The sequence below is a fragment of the Motacilla alba genome, chromosome 15 (assembly GCF_015832195.1).
Source record: "Motacilla alba alba isolate MOTALB_02 chromosome 15, Motacilla_alba_V1.0_pri, whole genome shotgun sequence".
NCBI classification, from domain to species: Eukaryota; Metazoa; Chordata; class Aves; order Passeriformes; family Motacillidae; genus Motacilla; species Motacilla alba.
The window spans coordinates 10,175,151-10,191,971 of NC_052030.1; the positions used below are offsets into that span (position 1 = coordinate 10,175,151).

Consider the following 16,821-nt stretch of genomic DNA (forward strand, 5'->3'; position numbering starts at 1 on the left):
CAGCTCGGGATATTCCATGATCCTGTGAAAAGAAGTCAGAATCTTGATAAGAAATGGATCAGTCTGGTCTTTCCTGTTTGAGTTAGGAAAGGCATCTCCAGGTGGGAGTGCAACAGCCCTTGCTCACACTTGGGCTCAGGAAGATCCATGCACTGGAGATCTGAATGTGATTAATCAGCTACAAGAAGTCCTGAAAGAGCTGTCTCAGGAGCAAGGTTGAGGTGTTTTATCAGGTGCCTGGATTGCCTTTATGAACCTGTTGTTGATGACCCAGCCTGTGGCTGCTGCTCTCCCTCCCTGCTGGGGCTTCAGCCTCTTCCACAAAAAGGTGGAATTTAGGCCAGAGGTTCCCCAGCATTCTGCCTGTCCCCCTCTCTTCCTCCTTCCCCTTCCTCCCCAAAGAATGAACATCCTCCAGGAAAGAGATGCCAGTTAGAAATGAAACTGGTCCCGTGTCATGGCCGTGGTTCTGGGTGTTCTCCATGGCTGCTGTTGTGTGTCTTCAGTCTGGCTTCAATAGACATCTTTAATTCATGTTTTTCTTGTCCTTTTAGAGGGTCGCTGAAAACCTTTGTTCATACAGTGCATCTATTACAGAAACAGACTGAGCTGGGGTCCCTGCCTGTGGCTGATGTTCTCTACAGGTTTGTAGGACTTTTCTCCTCGTAAACTTTTCCAGCAGCTCTGAAAATGTGTCAAGTGCACATGGGGAGGAATATCTTTAAAAGTGATTAAAAGGCTTTAGAGTTATTGAAAGCTTTAGGGAAGATTTAGTCATGTGCAAAAGACATTAGAAAAATCTAAAAGCATTGATTGGGTTTTGGGTGTTTTGTTTTTATTTTTTCATTAAATATTGATGATTCCTTTAAATGACTTATGAATGCTGACAGAATAATTACTTTAAATACATCGTGGTCTTAACTTTTAATTTCACTAATTTTTCCTGCCGCTATTCCTTATAGAATTTTATTTTATTTTCTGCATAAAGGTTGTTGCTTTTGGAGGGAGGCCCTGGATCCCCCTCCTGCCTGCTTGGAGGGAAGCACATCGTGTCCTGGGGCTTTGAGGACATGTTACCTGCCCCTGATGCCAACACTGGTGCCAGCAGTGAGAACAAAGGTGAATTATTTCATCCTTGTCACCATCAGCAGAGGAGGACAGGTTGTTTAAGTGCTGATAATTGTTTAAAGAAGAATGTAAAACTTTAGAGCTGGGGCTCAAAAAGTGTTGCTGGAGAGCAGCTGCTGGTTTAAACTGTCAGGCTGTGGGAAGCGGTCCAAAGCAGTTGATCCAGTGACCCTTCCTGACTCCAGTGGGAATTTTTCAGAGGGGTCAGACAGAGTTTGGATATTATCCCCTCGTTAGAGCATAATCACTGCCCTGTGCAGTATCCCTGTGTTCAATAGCCAGCTATCAGTGGCACAGCAAGTTTATTTTTAGAAGTACAAGTTCATTGTTTTGCTTTTCCCCTCTTCCCTACTCTGCTTTTGTTTCTACCCAGTTGAGTTTGAAGTTCTTTTTTTAATGCTTTCTTTTGTATTTCTTTTTCCTGAATTCATTCTCAGTTTTTACTGCTTTGTTTGCTTCCTATTTTTGTAATAAATAAGAGTTCACATGGTTTTAGAAATACTAACTCAAGCTTTGATGACATTTAATGCAATCCATAGGAGTTTTAAAATCTGAGTTGTTATTTTAGGCTACCTGCAGATTTATTGGAGACATCTCTTTTTAGGTGTTTAGGCAAGAGAGTGAGTGGACTTTTCCTTCCTGAGCTGAGTGTCCAGATCCTGTGAACTTCAATAGATTGACTGGAGTTACATCCCATCCTGATTATTAATAATTACTGCTCTGTGTTTCAAATACATTTGATCTTGATTGAAGTGTTCAGAAGTGAAAGGATCTGAGCAGCTTTAGGATTTGTCAAATCACGGAGTTTGGCAGAAAAGAGATCAAGGCTCAGTATTAGGTTCTTCTTCCCTCTCACACTGAGTGAGACCATCTGGGCACCTCTGAGGCTTGAAGGAGATGTGAAAAAACCCCTGGATCTGCTGGGCTGTGCCTGTGTTACAGCAGCTCTTAGAGCACCAAATTATAAATTTAGTATTAAAAAAGGGTTGGTAGTGACCTGCCGTGAGCACGTGCTGGTTCCCGTGGGGTGTAACCCCCGGGGAGAATTCCCAGCTGGAATGTTCCAGCTGGAATGTTACAGAGCTGCTCTCTGCTGTCCTTGCTCCCGCTGCAGATGCAGACCTGGGCCGGTGCCTTGCAGCCGATGGGCTCTACCTGTACACCACCAACTCCGTGGGCAGGGGAATCAGCAAACTGGGCTCAGGCCTGCACGGCACTCTGAGGTAAGGGACGCTTCGGTGTTGGCTCTGCTGCAGAGCTGCTGAAACCCAAAGGTTCCTGATTTGGGAAGCTTCTCCCAGATGTTGGGAGTAGCGAGACTGGAGGATATGGAGCTAGGAAGGAGGTGATCTCTAAGGTCCCTCCCAGCCCAAACCAGTCTGTGATTCCATGATATTGCGAATTTTCATTAAATGCTGTTTTAATGTGTTTGGTTTCTCATCTGAAATTCTTCTTGAGTGTGTTTTGTCTGAAATTAAAGAGTAAATTGAGGTTGGAAGGGACACGTAGAGGCCGTTAGTTCAGCCTCCACAGCAGCAGAGTTTTAAATTCAATTTTATTTTTTAATATCTACTATGTTGGTTGATTCTCTACTGAGAGGGATATACTACAGACCAGTTCTGTGACTTCTTATTTATAGCTGAGTTTGTGAGTGTTTGTTTGCTAATTATGTCATTCATTAAGTAATTAGTGCAGCTGTGACTCACTGTACCTCCTTGCTTCTTCATTGCTTGGAAACCACGAGGCTTTTTACGCTTAAAGCCTTTCACAACAAAAATTGCTGACATGAGTTCAGTCAAAGTTCAACGCTGTGGTTGCATTGTGGTTGTTATTTGAAATAAAACCCAAAGAAGCAGGGCAGGGTTGAAGGAGTTTGAACATCCTGGTGGGTTTTTTTCCAGGGGGTTTGTGTACTGCCGGAACGAGGAGCTGGAGACGGGCTGGGTGGCTTTTGGCAACGGCAAACTCCTCCATCGGCCCGTGTCCTTTGATAGCAAACCTCACTACCTGTTCCAGCTCGTGGATCAACATACCCTGCAGGTAAAGGAGACAGGGTTATGGGACAGGAACAAAGCAGGCTGAATGAATCACACACATTTTAGCTGGAATTGGTTTTATCCTTGAAGTTTCTTGTTTTGTGGAACTGCGTTTTTCTAACCCCGCCTTGAAGCGACTGTGTGGTGGGTGTGGAAGTTATGGTAGAGATGTTACTGTTTCAGTGTGTCTTATATATAAATATATGTATTTATCTATAATTACACTGTTCTGTATTATGGGGTACTGCTAGAGCTTGTTCAGCCTGGAGGAGGCTGAGGGGAGACCAACCCACAGCTTCCTCAGGATCCCTGCTCTCTGTGAGCAGGGACAGGACCCAGGGAACGGCTGGAGCTGTGTCAGGACAGGCTTAGGTCGGGTATCAGGGGAAGGTTCTTCCTCCAGAAGGTGCTGGGCACTGCCCAGGCTCCCCAGGGAATGGTCAAGGCTGCCAGCACTCCAGGAGCATTTGGACAGTGCTCCCAGGGATGCACAGGGTGGGATTATTGGGGTGTCTGTGCAGGGCCAGAGTTTGATAGTGATCCCTGTGGGTCCCTTCCCACTCAGGATATTCCATGATTCCAGTGTGGTCACATCTTAAAGCAATCAAACAACAGCAAAATGGACTTTGATTTAAATCAACAATGTGTTCTTCCTGAGCAGCTCTTAGTTCTTCCCCTGTCCCAAAATTCAGGTGTTGTTTCAGATCTGGTTGTGATTTGTAGATAAACAACTGCTGCCCTTTGTAAAACTGGGGTAGTTTGTTTACTTTGGGGATTTTCCTGCTGGGGTTTTAAGGATGGACACACACATTTATGTCCAGTGTGTTTCCTGACACTGAGAATGTTTAATTCCCCTTTTCTTCTCAAGTTTCAAGCAACGTTTGAGAGAAGTTGCAGAAAGTAGGTGACTCAGTAGGATGTGTATTTTCCTTGTGGTACTGTGGGTTTGCTCTCCATCATTAGAGAGATGATCCTTTTATTTTTAGATGGGTTAAATTTGAGAGCTATGAGCTGGTTTGGATATTTGGCAAATATCACAGAATAGCTGTTGGTAATAAATCAATGTAATGCTACTACTAAGTCCAGTATTAAGCCTCTTCTGCACTAACTGCATTTGATCTCTATTTATTTTTCATACTGTTCATACTTGTAAGGCCAAACTGCAAAATCTGACCTGTTAAGATGCTTTCTGTCTCATAGGTATGTCAGATAATCCCAATGCCAGTAAATCACTTCCCAGTTGGCAGCACTATGACCACCGTGCATCTTTCTTCAGATGGCACCTTTTTCTACTGGATTTGGTCTCCTGCAAGCCTCAACGAAAAAACCCCCAAAGGCCACTCAGTCTTTATGGATATTTTTGAAATTATAGTAAGCAAATCGTGTGTTTTCTATGCCTGATGTTGGTAGCATAACCCAGTTTAATTAAATATCAGCAGTTTTTAATTGACATATTAGGTTTGGATGTTTTTGGGCGTGATCTGAATGGATTTATGTGAAATAACTGAACAGAACAGAAGGTGAACTGTCCAATTCCATCTCCAGAGGATGATTATATTTAGCAATATGAGTTCTCTTGTAGCATAAAATGTGTTTTTTATGTCTGTATTTCTGCTCAGCAGAGGAGGATGGAGTGGGATGGTGGAGCTGGAATTGGGAGGCTGTAGTAGTACAACTCATGGAAAATCCCTAATGCTCTAAATCACATCTTCATTAAGAGATGCATTCTGCAGTAAAACATCCCCTGAACATCCTGGTCTGGAGAAATCACTGCTCACACTTTTTGCCTGGAAAAATGATTGAGCCAAATGATTTGCAAGTGAAACACCACTAAGAAAATACAAGAGGATTATATATTTTTAAGCAGAGTTTCTTAAATAAATTCAAGTTTATGACAAGCAGTTATGTTTTTGAGAACAGGCATAAATAGAAGATATCCTATTAAATATCTCAAAGATGTTAGATATCTTCTGTTAAATTATTCTGTTGAACCATGAAGTCACAAACAAAAAAATACTCCTGTCTTGCTTTCAGAACTTTGTTTTTGCAAGAACTTCTGTCAGCAAAGTTTCACTTCCTATTCCTGCCTGACACAATTCAGATGATCTCTCACCTATGGGTTTCAACATCTAAAGTATTTTTTTTCCCCCCTCATTTTTACCAGGTAGAAAATGGCATTTGTATAGCAAATCCTCTGCAGGAAAGAATTATCCTGATGAGGAAAGAGGGGGAATCTGCCAAGAGCATCAATGAGATGCTGCTGAGCCGCCTGTCCCGGTACCGCGCCTCCCCCTCGGCCACCCTCGCTGCTCTCACAGGCTCCACCATCTCCAACACCCTCAAGGAGGACCAGGCAGGTCAGAAACACTTCACTTTGCATTTCTTAGCACACACAGCATCCATCCTCTTAGCACAGGTTTAAAAAAAAAAACAAAACTGTGTGATTTTTGTCTTTTCCCCCCCAAATATGTAGTTGGAAGATCCGCACAGTATTTGCTTAATGCTGGAATTACGAGCCCCTTTGCTGAATTAGGATTGTGAGGAAACTTTAGGGATGAAAAATAGGAAGTTTAGGGATGGAAAATTGTGGAAGAGTTTTCCAATTCCATTATTGCATTAGTTTGGGGAATCTGCTAGTTGCATTTCTCTACTTGCAGCTCAGCTGGGCTTCTAATTGGTGTGTAAAAATGGCCTGCAGGTTAGAAAATGGAATTATTGCTTCACCAGTCACTGGAATATCACAAATCTTAGGTGATTTTGCACTTTTTCGAGGTCGTCTGCACAATGTTCGGGTATTCTTTTATGGAAACAACCCAAGTTAGTGAGGGAGTCTTGAATGAGCTGCACTGATGGCTTTCAGGATGATTTTGAGCTTTGTTAGATTTGTCTGAAGATTTTATTCAGTTTATCTTGAATTATTTCTCTTCTTCCTTCACAAGTACATGAGTTTTCTTTCTTCAATTTGAAACAATTGAAAGTATTTCCATAAAAATAAATTATACATGAAATGGCTCTGCTTCCAGGGAATTTGGCAAGGAGTTAGCTCGGAGAGCTATTTTAAAGGTTGTGTTTTGCCATTTAAGAAATCAAGTGCTACAGAAAAAGGAGAGTAAGTGGCTATTCTTGGCTAATTCTTGAGTCAGCACTCAAAAAGTGTTGATCAGCTGTTGCAGGAAGGAGATCATTTGGGCTGTCTATGTTTCATGAGGAGCAGGAGAACTTAAAATAGTAAATGCATTGTGAATCTCAAGTGATCTCTGTATGTGAGGAGACCATTTGGCTCCAAGTGCTTTCAATGTAATTATCACCACACCATTTTTAATAGTTTTGGTCATACCTAATTTTTAATTTATTTTATTTTGAAGTTGGTTTTTTTTTCAGTTGAATAACCCGTGAAACTCTCTGTAGCCTTGTGGGGATTGATGGTGAATGTGTGAGGTTGGGAGGCCACAGAGAAGTCATGGGTGCCCCATCCCTGGAAATGCTTGAGGCCAGGTTCATGGAGCTCTGAGCAACCTGGTCTCGTGGAAGGAATGTCCATGAGATTGGAATGGGATGATCTTGGTCCAAACCATTCTGGAATTCTGTAGAAACTTCTCAACAGAGCTCCTAAATATGGAATCCCTTTGAAGCCCCGAGCAGAGCTCTGCCTCGTTCTGCAGAGGTGCAGTTTGTGACCTTTCTCTGGTGCACGTTGCAGCTGCCAACACGAGCTGTGGGCTGCCCCTGAAGATGCTGAGGAAGACCCCAATCTACACGTGTGGGACGTACCTGGTGATGCTGGTGCCACCCCCGGGGGGCTCGGGCAGCTCGGCCACGCGCTCGCTCTTCGGGGGCACCAGCGCTTTGTCCTCCTTAAAAAGTAAGTCAGGGCCATCGGTGGCAGACTGGGAGTCCTTGGCTGTCTGGAATGCAATAAACTTCTCAGGAATTGATTGGAGCTGTGTTTCTGTGTAGTTCTTGCCTCCAGCCTGGTGTTCAACATCTCGGACGGGCAGTTCACCAGCAGGGCAGATCTCATCGATGCTGCAGGCAGCTCGCTCGGACGGGGCGCTCTGGTGCCAGGGCTTGGTAAGGAATATAGCAGTGCCTCACATCCTAAACGATCCATCTGGGATTGAATTTGAAGTCAGCAACTCTGCAGTGGGGTGGGGTTGCATGCCCGTGGTTTAGATAAACTTTTAAAGCAAATAGTTTGGATTTATGATGCCTATAAAGATGCTTCAGTCTGGTTTTCTGCTAAATTGATGTGTGAAATATTTTCCTTCTCTCAGGTGCCTGTTATGATACAATGAATAACATGATCTGGACGTGCTCCAATGATTATATTGATCAGTGGTGCAATCCTGGGAACCAGGCATTCCACTGTGTGTGCCAGAGGCTGGGAGTGAGTCACGTCATCACAGAGCCCAAAGGTGAGGGGAGCCCACGAGTCAGCACTTTGTACAAAGGGGAAGTGAAACAGAGGAGTGGCAGAGAAAAAACAGAGAGAAACTGTGTTGCTGTTAAAAGCTGAGTTAATTCCTGAAAAGAGTTTTAAATATTGGTCATGGTTTAGCTTTCATTTAAGAGAGGGAAAAGTACAAAGTGAGATGTAGGGAAGATTCCAGATTCTTGCTGCCTTCAGCACAACAAAAAGGTGCTTTGAGTAATCCTTTTATGCCCTGAAGTTGATTTATTGCGTTTTAGAAGCAAAGGCTGATAATCCAGTCTGTGTCTATAGACAGCATTTGAGCTCTCCTCTCCTTGCAGGGGATGCAATAACCACAAATGAGGTCATTAACCAGTTACTGCACCATGTTGGTGCCATGTGCATCCACCAACTCAACCTCCTGGCAGCCAGCAACAACCTCCCCATCAGCAATTTTTTGGGCAAGCAGCATCCCATCGAAGCCCATCACCTGAGCAGCATCTGTGACATTATGGAAAAGGCCATGGTCAATGGAGACACCTGCATCATCCGCTGCATCCTCGTTGTCTTCCAGGTACAGAACCTAAAATGGGCTTCAAAACTCACATGGAAAATTGAAAAACTTGGTTTGGAGTACAGGCAACCACTGGTTTCATTTTTATTTTATTTTTTTTTTCCCTCCATTTGAATCGATGTAATGGAGGTTGATTTAGCAGTGGCTTTGCAGTATTTTATATATTCATTTAAGACCCCTAATTGAAATCTAATCTCTATCTTTCCAGATTAAAATAAAACATAGAGAGGTTATTTCCTTCTTTCTTTGTATTCCCCTCCCCATTTTTTGATTCAAAGTCACATTCTGACTCAGATTTCTAGACCCACACAAATAGTTTGAGAAACTGCCTGCAGAAAACAATTAATGTAAGTAATGTTTATATTTTCAATATTAATATTTTTGTCTTTAATTTTTCTTAGGTGGTTTTTAAATTTTTCTTCAGCCCCCAAACTGAAAGGAACAGAGACATTGTCAGAAGGTCTGGGCTGTTACTGTGGCAGTTACTGATGGCCCCAAGGGATCAGATCTGCTCTGAAATCCAGAAGGAAGTTTGTCTGGCTATTAGGTGAATATCAACTTAACTTAGAATTCTTTGAAATATAGTGACAGATGAACATTCACATGGTATTTATTTTAATTTTACATTAATATGAGGAAAGGTAGTGTGATGGATTTTAAGACATAATATAATAAAATTATTACAGTTTGTGTCTGTGGAAGAAGAGATACAATGTGTTGGTCTTGATGAAATAACAAATAGTAATTACTTTCTTTTAATTTGTTTCTTTTTTACTTGCTTTCTTAAAGATGTTTTTTTAAATATTTATTATAAAATGGTTGTTAAATTCAAGCAGAGTTTCTTTGACTGAGTTCCTTATTTGGTTGCTGTGGTGTTCAGGGAAAGGCACTGCTGGTGTTGGCAGCTTTTACCTCAGCGCTAACACTGAAATTCTCCTGAACAAAAAGAACATCAGGAGAAGCAAAATTAATAATACTGGAGGGGTTAATGATAATTGAGCAGTGCTCTGAGACCGAAGGCCCAGGGGAAAAAAAAAGTGTGGTTGTATCTCCTGAAAAGGAGATAATGGAAACCTCAGGGCCAAGGAATGCTGGCTCCAGTGTGCCAAGGACAAACAGAACCTCCACTTTCAGTGGGAAGTGCTCCAGGGGTTGAGAACAAAATCTTCTGAAGATCAACCTGCATTTTCTTGGTGTGAATCACAACATTCCAAATTTCTGTGGCTGTGTGCAGCTCTTGAGTGAAGAATAGTTAGGCTCAGGAGGATTACCTGGCATTTTCAGGGCTGTGCTTTCTGACAGGGACGTGTCTCGTGTCTCCTGTCACCTGCATGGATACCTTGGAATACCTGTGTGTTCCAGTGCCTTGGTAAACAGCTCCAAGGTGGGCACTGGGTGATGTTTCCTTCCTCCTGTTTCCTCCTTGGGGGATTCTGGTGCCGGTGGAACCCTCAAAGGGAGCTGGCAATGTGTGATAACTTCTCCTGAGGTTTCTATCAGAGTGGATCAGCGTGAGCCAGGGGGAAGGAAGCTGCAGTAATCTCTGCTCACAGTGTGAAGCTGAAAAACATCCCAGTTTTCTTTTCTGTTACTGAAAAAGAAAAGGGAAAGGAAATGGCAAAGTTGCATAATGATTTCAGCACTTCAGACAGGCATGAAGTGCTCCTTTGAGGTGATTGTGATCTCCATGGGGGAATTCACATAGAAAGGACAGAGTTCACCACAAGTTAGAGGGAAAAAGTCTCCACCTGGAATGTTTCTGTAAGGCTGGGCTGTTCCTGAAATGCTCCTTCCAGAATCTTCTGTGGAGCTTAAACTAAGACTTCTATAGAGCCAGTCTCCAAGAAGTACAAAACTGTAGCAGTAGTGATTCCTTGATTATTGTGTTTGTGTTTTCCACTGTTCTTAGCACAGAGAAGCCTCAGCTCTTACCCCATCGCCAGAGTTTTTGGGAATTTCTCTGAGCCATCATCATTTTTCCTGACATCTGTTTCTTAACAAACTGATTGTGTTGCCCTGTGTGCAAGTGATGAATGGGGAGTTTTCCAGAGGGAAGCAAATAGCTCTTGGAGAAACTTTGGGACCTAAACAATAATTGATTACAAGAGGTTCTTGGAGAAAACAGCTGCTTATGTCCTAATATTGATGTTAAAATCTGGAGGATGCTCTTCTAAGCCTTTACACAGACATTGTAAATGTTCCATCAGATGCTGAGAGTGTGGTGCCATTTGTCACTTGTCCTCTGAAATGGTTTTGCTCACTTCAAAATCCATCAAGTAATGCATGGCTTTATTTTTTTCCTTAGCTCTGGTTTAAATATCCTGTATCCTGGAGAAGCTGAAATCAATAATTTATTGAAATTGGTCTTAACTGAAGGTGAGAATGTCTTATTGCCAGGTGAGAGTGGGGTTTTTCTGAGAACAAAAAAATCAAAGTACATCTCAAGCTTAGAGGGAGAACAGTGTGGGATATTGAGCACTGCTCTGCTTTAAATCCATGCTCGTGTAGGAAATTATGAAATGCTTCAAGTTCCAAAAGGCTGCGTGGCCCAGGGTAGGTCAGGTGGGGAAAAGGAATATTTGCAAGTACCCAGTAATCAGAGGTGATGTTAGACCTGAGAGGAGGGGGAATAATGTCCTTGAGTTCACCAGGAAATGGGAATCTGGCCTTGGAAGCAGCTGATGCTCAGTAATTTGTTACTTCACAGGAATGTAGTGCTGGGAATTTCCAACAGTGCCATGGGCAGGGAAAGTGCTCCCAGTCTGGGACAGAAGCTCTGGTCGCCCTGGGAATGCAGCCATTCCTGAGCTCTAGTCTGTGTTAAATGAGGTCTTGGGGAAATAAAATCTCTTTTGTAAAATGCTGCTTTGCAAAAGTTTATTTCCCTTTCAGGAGAGAGGAACAGTGGCCTCTCCCAGCTCCGGGATGTTATCCTGACCAATTTAGCTGAGCAGCTGCAGAACAACAGGTTTGGAAGTGAAGATGATGATCACTATAGGTAAAAAGCCTCTGTTGATGGGGTATTTTTCTGTTACTTGCTTGAGGTGAACTTGCAGGAACTTCTGCTGGAATTGCTTGGTGTGTTCCTGCAGCGTGACCTGAATGTCGTTTGTGTCTGTGGGGGAAGATCTCATTAGGGTGAGGGAGAGATTTGATGTTTTAAGGCAAATTTTGGATGCTTCTGTACCCAGACTGGGTTTGGAATTCCCTGTTCTTTGCCATGTTCTTGGTGAATTTGAATGATAATTTCATAAATATGATTTTATAGCATTTCTCTGTGTATCATAGGTGATTTTCCAGCAGTAAAACTGCCAGTCTCAAGTACCTGTTCAAGTTGGGAGGAGTCTTTTATAGGAGCCATAAAAAAATCACAGATTTACATCAGCTCAGTGCATCAGCTCCCTGGAAATGTGTTGTACTCATTGCTGAACATTTCAGCCTTGGGGTTTTTGTGTCTGAATTTAAAGTTTGATCCTTGTTTAGGTTTCCCATAACCTGGGATCCAGCTTGCAGAGTGAACTGAGCTGTAGAAAATGCACAGTAATTAATGATTTACATTTTCCACCTTTCTTGCCTCTCCTGAAGACTCAATGATGAGCTCTTGCACTACATCCTCAAGATTGTTGTCCGAGAATCTTGTGTCTTAATCACCAAGTGCCAAACTGTATCTAAAGATGACTTTCAAAGGCTTCTTTCAACTGTGCCTGTAAGTAAAATGTGTTTTGATAAAAGTATCTCTGCCTTTGGCTTCTTTTCCTCCTTGAATCCTTCCTCTTCTCTGAGTACGAGGAGGTGAAACTTTTATAGTTGTGTCTTAACAAATCCAGGAGAAGAACTGTGTTTTGTTTGGGCTGTGCTGGGAAGAGAAGAATAATTTCTCACAGCAAAGGAAATTATTCAGTAAGGCTGGAATGGGTTTATACATGGATTTATTTTCCAGTTGCTGTTCAGTTTAAGCAAAGTTTGTGGATCTCAATATTCAGCACAGCTTAAAGAATCAAACATGCAGCTGTGTATTGTGGCTTCTACAGCCTGAAAGAGTTAGACAGAATGAGTTAAAGCTGACATTTGATGGTAAAACTATAGGCAGGTGTTTTCAGCAGGATCAGCTCCCTGAGAAAGGCAGGTTGAGCTTCCATAAAAACACTAGGAGGGGACAGGATGTCCTGGCCTGTGGGAAGGAGGAGTGGCATGGAAACATCACTTCCAGGGGTGTGAATTACATTTATCTTTCTGGTGGCACAATCTTTTCAGAATTAATTCATTCTTAGAGTTCCTGAATATTGCTGTAATGTTCCAACCCTGAACAAAGTTATGCTGCCTCTTTATATTTTTGTGAGTTATTTCACAAAATTCAGCATTTTGCGACCGGTTTCTTTCCTTAAATATATAAAATTATTTCTTTGTTCTTTCTTTTCTTCTTCCTCAACCTTTTTTTTTTTTCCTCTCTCCAACTTCCAAGTCTGAGGCTTGCCTGACTCAGGGTTGATGAAGGGTTTGGATAATGCAAAGTTTTACTTATTTGTGTTCAAGGCTGCGTCCTCGTGCTTGCGGTACCTGATGGCCGTGCAGAACCACCTCCTCAGTAACACTATTTTGATTAAACCCGATGACAATGATGACAGTGACAGCTCCTTGCAGGGAGAGACATTGAAGGTACAGGTAAACACCGAGTTTTATTCTAGTATGGCTCTCTCCAGTCAGTGTGCTTGTGCCACCTTGTTCCTGCAGTGCATTTGCTGTTTGCTGCTGGTTCCTTTTCTTTGGGTAGAGTTAAATAGCTGGAGATCAGATCAAGGAAAAACAGTCCAGAGTAAAATCTGCAGTTATTCTGTGTTCAGGATTCCAGCTTGCATTCCCTATTACCAGTGAGAGCAGACACTTCCCTTCCTAAATATCTATATAATGAGATTTTAAGTAGATTTTAATTACTATGTGCTAGTAGGATTCCTGGCACGGGAATTTCCTTTCCTGGCCGTGTTACCCCAGACACTTTTTCCTCTCCAAATCACTCAGGTGGTCCTTGAAAAAAACTTTTAAAATAAATAGAAAAGGTGTTTCTTACTTGCCTTACCTGGCTATTGCATTTTTGCAGTTTAAACAAACAAAGCTTGTGCAGAACCACCTCCATCAGTTGTCTGAAATAGAGAGTAAAGTTTGTGGCAAGGAAGCTGTTAGAGGACAAGGTTTGAGGGCAGGCTTTGGTTGGTAGAAGTTTATTAAAATGCTGCATTTCACACTGCTTCATCCAACTCCCAGGTTTGCCCTGGAGTGCAGGTTGTCTGCTAATAATAAATAAATAAATAAATAAATAAATAATAATAATAATAATTATTATTATTAATAATAATAATAATAATAATAATAATAATAATAATAATAATAATAATAATACTTCCCTAATGGAATTGATTTCTAAATTTCTGGTGTTTTGCTAAGCCAGTTTTCTCTGCTGCTCTTTGAGGCTGTGTGTGTTTGTGAGCTGCTGCAGTTGGAAGTGATTTGTTCAGGCTCATTGAGTAAATGCTAAATATTGGAGTATTTCTCTTGTCTCACTGTTCACGCCGTGTTCATTGTTCAGTTTCTCTCTCTGCAGTGCTCCTCCTCCCTGCTAGGACATTGTGTCACCAGTCCTGTACCTTGGCTGGCTCTCAGCTCTCTCCTGTGCTGGACTTGGGGCTTCCTTCCCTCTAGAAACTGGATGTGCATCCTGTAAAACATGCACCTAGTTTCTCCCAGCACTTTGGGGCTTAACATTAATCAAATTTAAGTCTTGGATGAATCTCCTGCTGCAGACCTGCCAGGTCACATTATCATTCTTTTCATTTGGAAATCCATCTTTTTGTTCTGTTGTCCTTTTTTGGGGGGATTCTCGAAGAATTTAAGTATCCTGTAACTCTTTTTTTTTTTTTTTTTTTACTTAGGAACTAAAGACCAGCATTTTGTCTCTTGCCACACAAATTCTGACAGGATGTGATGAAGTCTTAGAAATGCTGCAACAAGTCACTACAGCACTAATTAACAGTGACATTTCTGACAGGGAGCAAAGGTAAGACAAGTGGGAGGATCCTAATTTGGAAGCAGGGAACTGCTGCTCTTTGTGGCTTATTGTACAAGCACAGTTAGCATGAATTGTTCTTTATCACTTCGTATTTGAGCTTTGAATGCACAGGAACTGTTTCTTCCTGTAGCAACTGTTTAGCACTCAGCTGGTGGAGAATTTAGAATCACTCTCTGTGTCAGTCCTGATCATCCGTAGGTTGATACTTCTGTAGGAACCTCAAATTGAGAAGGTTTTAGTCAGTTATAATGGTATCTATGAAGAGGATGCCTGGAAATAAACTGTAATTAGCTGGGAATACTCCTGTAAGCTAGAACAATCTGTTTATTTATTTTAATATTTCTGATTATTACATCCTTAGTAGCTGGATTAGATATTTATGCATGACAGTCCCTGGGTGTTGTTTTATATCCCAAATATTCCATCACCTGCCCTTCCCTGTCTCCCCTCCTCTTAAAAATACACTTTGGGAATGGGGTAGAAACAAAAGCTGTGAACTTTTCTCTCCTCAAACAAACAGCTCCCTGTCCCAGCTGTGTTCCAGGTTTCACTTTCTGCTTCTCTGTGCCTGCAAGATTAGTTGTGTTTGTTGACAACACACAATTCCTGGGTGATATTTTCATATGAGTTCGTGTTCAAATATATTTTTGTAGCTGCAGATCCTTTTCAAGTCCTTTGAGCTCCATGTGCTGGGAGCTGATATCCACATTGGTGCTTTTGTGTTTGATGGGGACTTTCATCCTGTGCCCAGGGGAGCTTATCCTTCTCTGAGTAATTATTAAACTGTTGATTTACTGTCTCTGCTCTCAGATTGTTCAGTAAAAATTGTCAGCAATTCAAGGTCACTGGCACTTGGGAGAAATTGTAGTGGTTTCAAGATTGTTTGGGGGATTTTGTTAATATAATACAAACATTTCTCTGCTGAATTTTGAGTTGCTGTTACAAGATGAAACAGAAGCGACTGAAAGCAGAAGTGCTGCTCTATGGAAAGAATTGTTCCTCTGTAACTTTGGCTTTCCTTCCAGGTTAAAAGGCCTGGAGCAGATCACAAAGGCCACCATGCTTGGCCACCTGCTGCCTGTGCTGCTGACATCCCTGATGCACCCAAACCTGCAGACCCTGACCATGGCTGATGCCCTGATGCCTCAGCTGGTGCAGCTGGTCCTTTACACCAGCCAGGTACGGGCTCTGTGCCACCCTGGGCTGCCCAGGGCCAAACCTGGGGCCTGCAGCCTCCAAAATGCTGCTCAGCTTCCTCCAGACACTCCCCCACACGCCAGAGTTCAGAGTTTCTCAACAGCTGCCAAAGCTGCTGATGCTGAATGTTAAATTTGACTGCTCCAGGAGCTACTCAGTCATGATTTATTGTCAATAACAACATTAATTGTTAATTATTTCAGTGATGAGCTCTTAAAGTGCTTTACAGTTTGCATGTCCCTAACACTGTGTATTTTGGGCCACAGACTGCACTGCTGCTTAAAACCCAGTCTCCAGTTTTCTCAGAACTGAACAGTTCCCCCAGTTGTGCTCCAGAGCAGAAAGGGAAGCAGTTACCTGATGAGAGGTGATTTTCTTTACATTTGGGTCTTTGCATGGGATAAACTGAACTGTAATGTCTATTTGACCATTGCTGTGGGATAAAGCAGCAGTTTTTAATTTGAATTCATTTTTAAAGGTGTGCTGGAATGATTTCTAAGGCTGTCTCAGTTTTATATAAGCTTTTGCAAAAGGCGGTTAGTTCCAAATTTTGTTCTGGATATGGAATTAAACTATTAATAACTTCAGGTTGTTTACACAGAGTATGGTTCATTTTGGTTTTTTTCCTCATCTCAAGCATTAGAAATTAAATCTAAATGTTTCTCTCACAATAAATTAGGCTAGGGAGGACCATCAGGAGAAAATGTAAATTGCTCTGGCAGCATGAGATACAGAATTAAAACCATTGCAAAGCTATTAAATGGTTTAATTTACAGAGAAATAACATTTTTAACTCCTGCATTTAAATGCTGTGTCTCAGCTCAAAGTTTTCCAGCTCCTGCTTAGGAACAGAAACAAACAGCTAAAATCAAATTAAAATGCTTATTTGCAGCATTGGAGAATTTGGGATACTAAAGAATTCATGATAATGGAATTTTTTGTGAATAAGAGTAGATGTAATGTATGAATAATGATGATAATATATATAATACTTGAATTCCCTCAATACAGTCATGCCTAAAACTGGGAGTCAGTTCCTTGTGTCTGTGTGTCAGTACTGAGGTGATTTTTTAGTACTTTATTGAATGACAGAAATCTCTGTGCTGTATTTTAGACCAAATTTCCCACTGTATTTTCAGGATGCTGGAAGAGAAGGAAGAGCCAGGATTCCTGACTGGTTTGAAGATCCCTGCTCCCTGGGCTGCTGGCAAGACTGTGGAGACAGTGCATCCTGTCAGGGATAACTACAAATTTAAGGAGACTGTCCACATTCCAGGAGCCCGCTGTTTGTATCTTAGATTTGACAACAGATGCTCCTCCCAGTATGATTATGACAAGGTAAGCAAGGCCCAGCTCAGCACCTCTGCAACGAGGGAATTCCCTCCAAAAAAAGTGGGAGTTCTGCCATGGGACA

The 16,821-nt window shown here is 42.0% G+C and overlaps 1 protein-coding gene across 4 annotated transcripts in view; it reads left to right on the top strand.

The window, feature by feature from the left end:
• HECTD4 (HECT domain E3 ubiquitin protein ligase 4) overlaps positions 1 to 16,821 on the top strand; it is a 66,068-nt gene that overhangs the window by 12,317 nt on the left and 36,930 nt on the right. For 2 of the 4 annotated variants that reach the window (XM_038151928.1, XM_038151930.1), the window contains exons 3-21: positions 555 to 644; positions 989 to 1,119; positions 2,243 to 2,351; positions 3,030 to 3,168; positions 4,365 to 4,535; positions 5,329 to 5,521; positions 6,865 to 7,026; positions 7,122 to 7,235; positions 7,439 to 7,579; positions 7,917 to 8,149; positions 8,551 to 8,696; positions 10,455 to 10,525; positions 11,042 to 11,147; positions 11,735 to 11,855; positions 12,683 to 12,805; positions 14,074 to 14,198; positions 15,236 to 15,389; positions 15,674 to 15,774; positions 16,547 to 16,745. In XM_038151928.1, coding sequence (XP_038007856.1) covers positions 555 to 644; positions 989 to 1,119; positions 2,243 to 2,351; positions 3,030 to 3,168; positions 4,365 to 4,535; positions 5,329 to 5,521; positions 6,865 to 7,026; positions 7,122 to 7,235; positions 7,439 to 7,579; positions 7,917 to 8,149; positions 8,551 to 8,696; positions 10,455 to 10,525; positions 11,042 to 11,147; positions 11,735 to 11,855; positions 12,683 to 12,805; positions 14,074 to 14,198; positions 15,236 to 15,389; positions 15,674 to 15,774; positions 16,547 to 16,745 — 2,629 coding nt within the window. Of the gene's footprint in view, positions 1 to 554; positions 645 to 988; positions 1,120 to 2,242; positions 2,352 to 3,029; positions 3,169 to 4,364; positions 4,536 to 5,328; positions 5,522 to 6,864; positions 7,027 to 7,121; positions 7,236 to 7,438; positions 7,580 to 7,916; positions 8,150 to 8,550; positions 8,697 to 10,454; positions 10,526 to 11,041; positions 11,148 to 11,734; positions 11,856 to 12,682; positions 12,812 to 14,073; positions 14,199 to 15,235; positions 15,390 to 15,673; positions 15,775 to 16,546; positions 16,746 to 16,821 lie in introns of all 4 variants that reach the window. The other 2 variants (XM_038151927.1, XM_038151929.1) reach the window with 1 other exon arrangement.